Source organism: Penaeus japonicus, unplaced genomic scaffold (genome assembly GCF_977035675.1).
Source record: "Penaeus japonicus unplaced genomic scaffold, GWHDUDI00000001_assembly GWHDUDI00000010, whole genome shotgun sequence".
NCBI lineage: Eukaryota > Metazoa > Arthropoda > Malacostraca > Decapoda > Penaeidae > Penaeus > Penaeus japonicus.
The window spans coordinates 8,983,432-8,985,931 of NW_028234412.1; the positions used below are offsets into that span (position 1 = coordinate 8,983,432).

General features: G+C 38.8%; 1 protein-coding gene across 1 annotated transcript in view; it reads left to right on the top strand.

Moving 5' to 3' along the window:
- LOC122260046 (rhodanese domain-containing protein CG4456) overlaps positions 1–2,500 on the top strand; it is a 5,689-nt gene that overhangs the window by 2,786 nt on the left and 403 nt on the right. Inside the window, exons 2-4 of the mRNA XM_043027136.2 lie at positions 396–509; positions 1,334–1,499; positions 2,135–2,500. The exon at positions 2,135–2,500 is cut by the window's right edge and continues 403 nt beyond it. Coding sequence (XP_042883070.1) covers positions 396–509; positions 1,334–1,499; positions 2,135–2,234 — 380 coding nt within the window. The 3' untranslated portion in view covers positions 2,235–2,500. The remainder of the gene's footprint in view (positions 1–395; positions 510–1,333; positions 1,500–2,134) is intronic.

Sequence of the window (2,500 nt, forward strand, 5' to 3'; positions counted from 1 at the left end):
AGAGAGAGAGAGAGAGAGAGAGAGAGAGAGAGAGAGAGAGAGAGAGAGAGAGAGAGAGAGAGAGAGAGAGAGAGAGAGGAGAGAGAGAGAGAGAGAGAGAGAGAGAGGAGAGAGAAAGAGAGAGAGGGAGAGAAAGAGAAAGAGAGAGAGAGAGAGAGAGAGGGAGAGAGAAAGAGAAAGAGAGAGAGAAAGAGAAAGAGAGAGAGAGAGAGAAAGAGACTGAGAGACTAAGAGAGAGAGCGTAAGACTAAGAAACTCAAGAAACTGACAGACTGAAATACAGAGACACAGAGAGACCATACAAGAGACAGACAAACATACAGACCATACACATCAGACCTTAATCCTTCAACCTATCGTTACTACATGCCAGTTGCCTTTTTCCTCTCCGACAGAAATCACATACGACGAACTGTCAAACAACCTGAAGGATGTCACGGTAATTGACGTCAGGAATCGGATTGAAATGGAGCAAAATGGACAGATTCCCGGCTCGCACTGTATTCCAGGTACGTACTAATGCTGTAATGTAATTAATGATGATGATTATGATGGTGATGATAATGGTCATGATGATGGTGATGCTAATGAAAATGCTGAGGAAGATGATAATTTTGATAATGATGTGAATAGTGATAATACCAATAATGGTAAGAACAATAAAACAGTGTTGCTACTGAGGAGTTTATTGCTACCGCTTCAATAACTTTTGCTATTTCTACAGCTAGTGTTATTACTCCTGTCACCATGTTAGTGACGGTTCACTGTCAGTGTTATGGCCATTACTATAAACGATGTCAGAACTAATAGTTTCTTTTTTATAATTTGCTTTATCATTAATGCAATGACTATTACAATTGTTATTACTATTATCATTATTATTATTGTATTATCCTCATTATTACTATTGTAATCCATTTCAGTATTTATTATCATTATTACTATTAATTTGTGTTATTACTCTTATCTATATTTCTATTATTATCATCATTACTGTTCTCATCCTCATGATTATCATATTTATGTATCTAAATGAGTTTGCTCTGAACCTCTCGACTTGTCTCAGTTACAAGGCCGAGTGCTCCTAATCTCATTCTCAAGGTGTTTGTGATAATAATGTCACAACGAGAGACCAAAGGGCGAAGGGTGACTTACTGAGCTATCATCTTCCTACGCACACACACACACACACACACACACACACACTCACTTATCCCTCCACCTCCCATCTCCACCCCCCACACCCACTCCTCCCCGCCCCATACACCCCCCCCCCACCTTTCTGAAAACACGCCACCATTCTCCCAACTAAAGCCAAGGTCCTCCTCCACAGTGACAGAGATCAAGTACGCTTGCACGCTGGACGAAAACAGCTTCAAGAACCGTTACGGATTTGAAAAGCCCGGGCCGGACGACCCGCTGGTTGTCTGCTGCAGAACGGGAGTCCGCTCGAAGACCGCCTGTGACCTTCTGCAGGCCAATGGCTTCAAAAGGCACAGGTAAATGGATGGTTGTTTGGATTGGTTGTAAAAGATATTTGATTGCTAGGGGTGTTGATAACAGTAAGGAGAAATGAGACATGTTTATGGTTATGGTCCATTGTGTTATGTGTGTGTCTTCACACATACAACACACACACATATATATATGTATACATACATATAATATATATATATATATATATATATATATATATATATACATACATACATACATATACACACAGTAAACGATAGTAACAATAATATAAATAATTATAGAAACAAAGGTAGAAGTGGTAATAGTAATAGTAACAAAAATACTGATACCACATATGTCAATAATAATGTTAAAAGTAAAATGACCATTAAGAAAAAAAAAAAAAAAATATATATATATATTTATCACACAAGAGAAAATAAATATTGATATTCTAAAAAGTTGGTATTAAATATTCTACTGACAAAGATAAAACCGATTTCCCGCCATTACAATTACACATGATTTCCAAATCCACCTAATTGCTTAAGTAATTTAAAACGATACAGAAATCCTTTTTTTTCCCATTTTCCTATAATGATTGAAGTCCAGTGAGTCCCTTTTCCATCATACGAAGAAGCACGAATTTTAAACCTCATTTTCTCTCCTGTTTCAGAATTTATCGCGGGTCGTTTAGCGAATGGGAGGAGAAAGGAGGTGAGGTGATAAAGCCCGGACAGCCCATTTTTTATGACAGCGAAGATGATTCCTCATAACGAGTTGTGAGGAGGAGGAGGAGGAGGAAGAAGAGAGAAGGATGGAGAATGAGGGAGAATGAGGGAGGAGGAGAGGTGGAGAAAAATAATACCGTTTGCAGGAGGGAGGGGAGAGGGTTGAGGGAAGAGGGAATAAGAGAGAAAAGAGTGATCAAGAAGGCGAAGAGGAAGATGGACAGAGATCAAGAGGAAGGAGAAAGAGGTCTAAAGGAAGAAGGAAGAAATTGTGACCTCATCCGAAAAAAACAAAGGAAATGAAAGGCAAT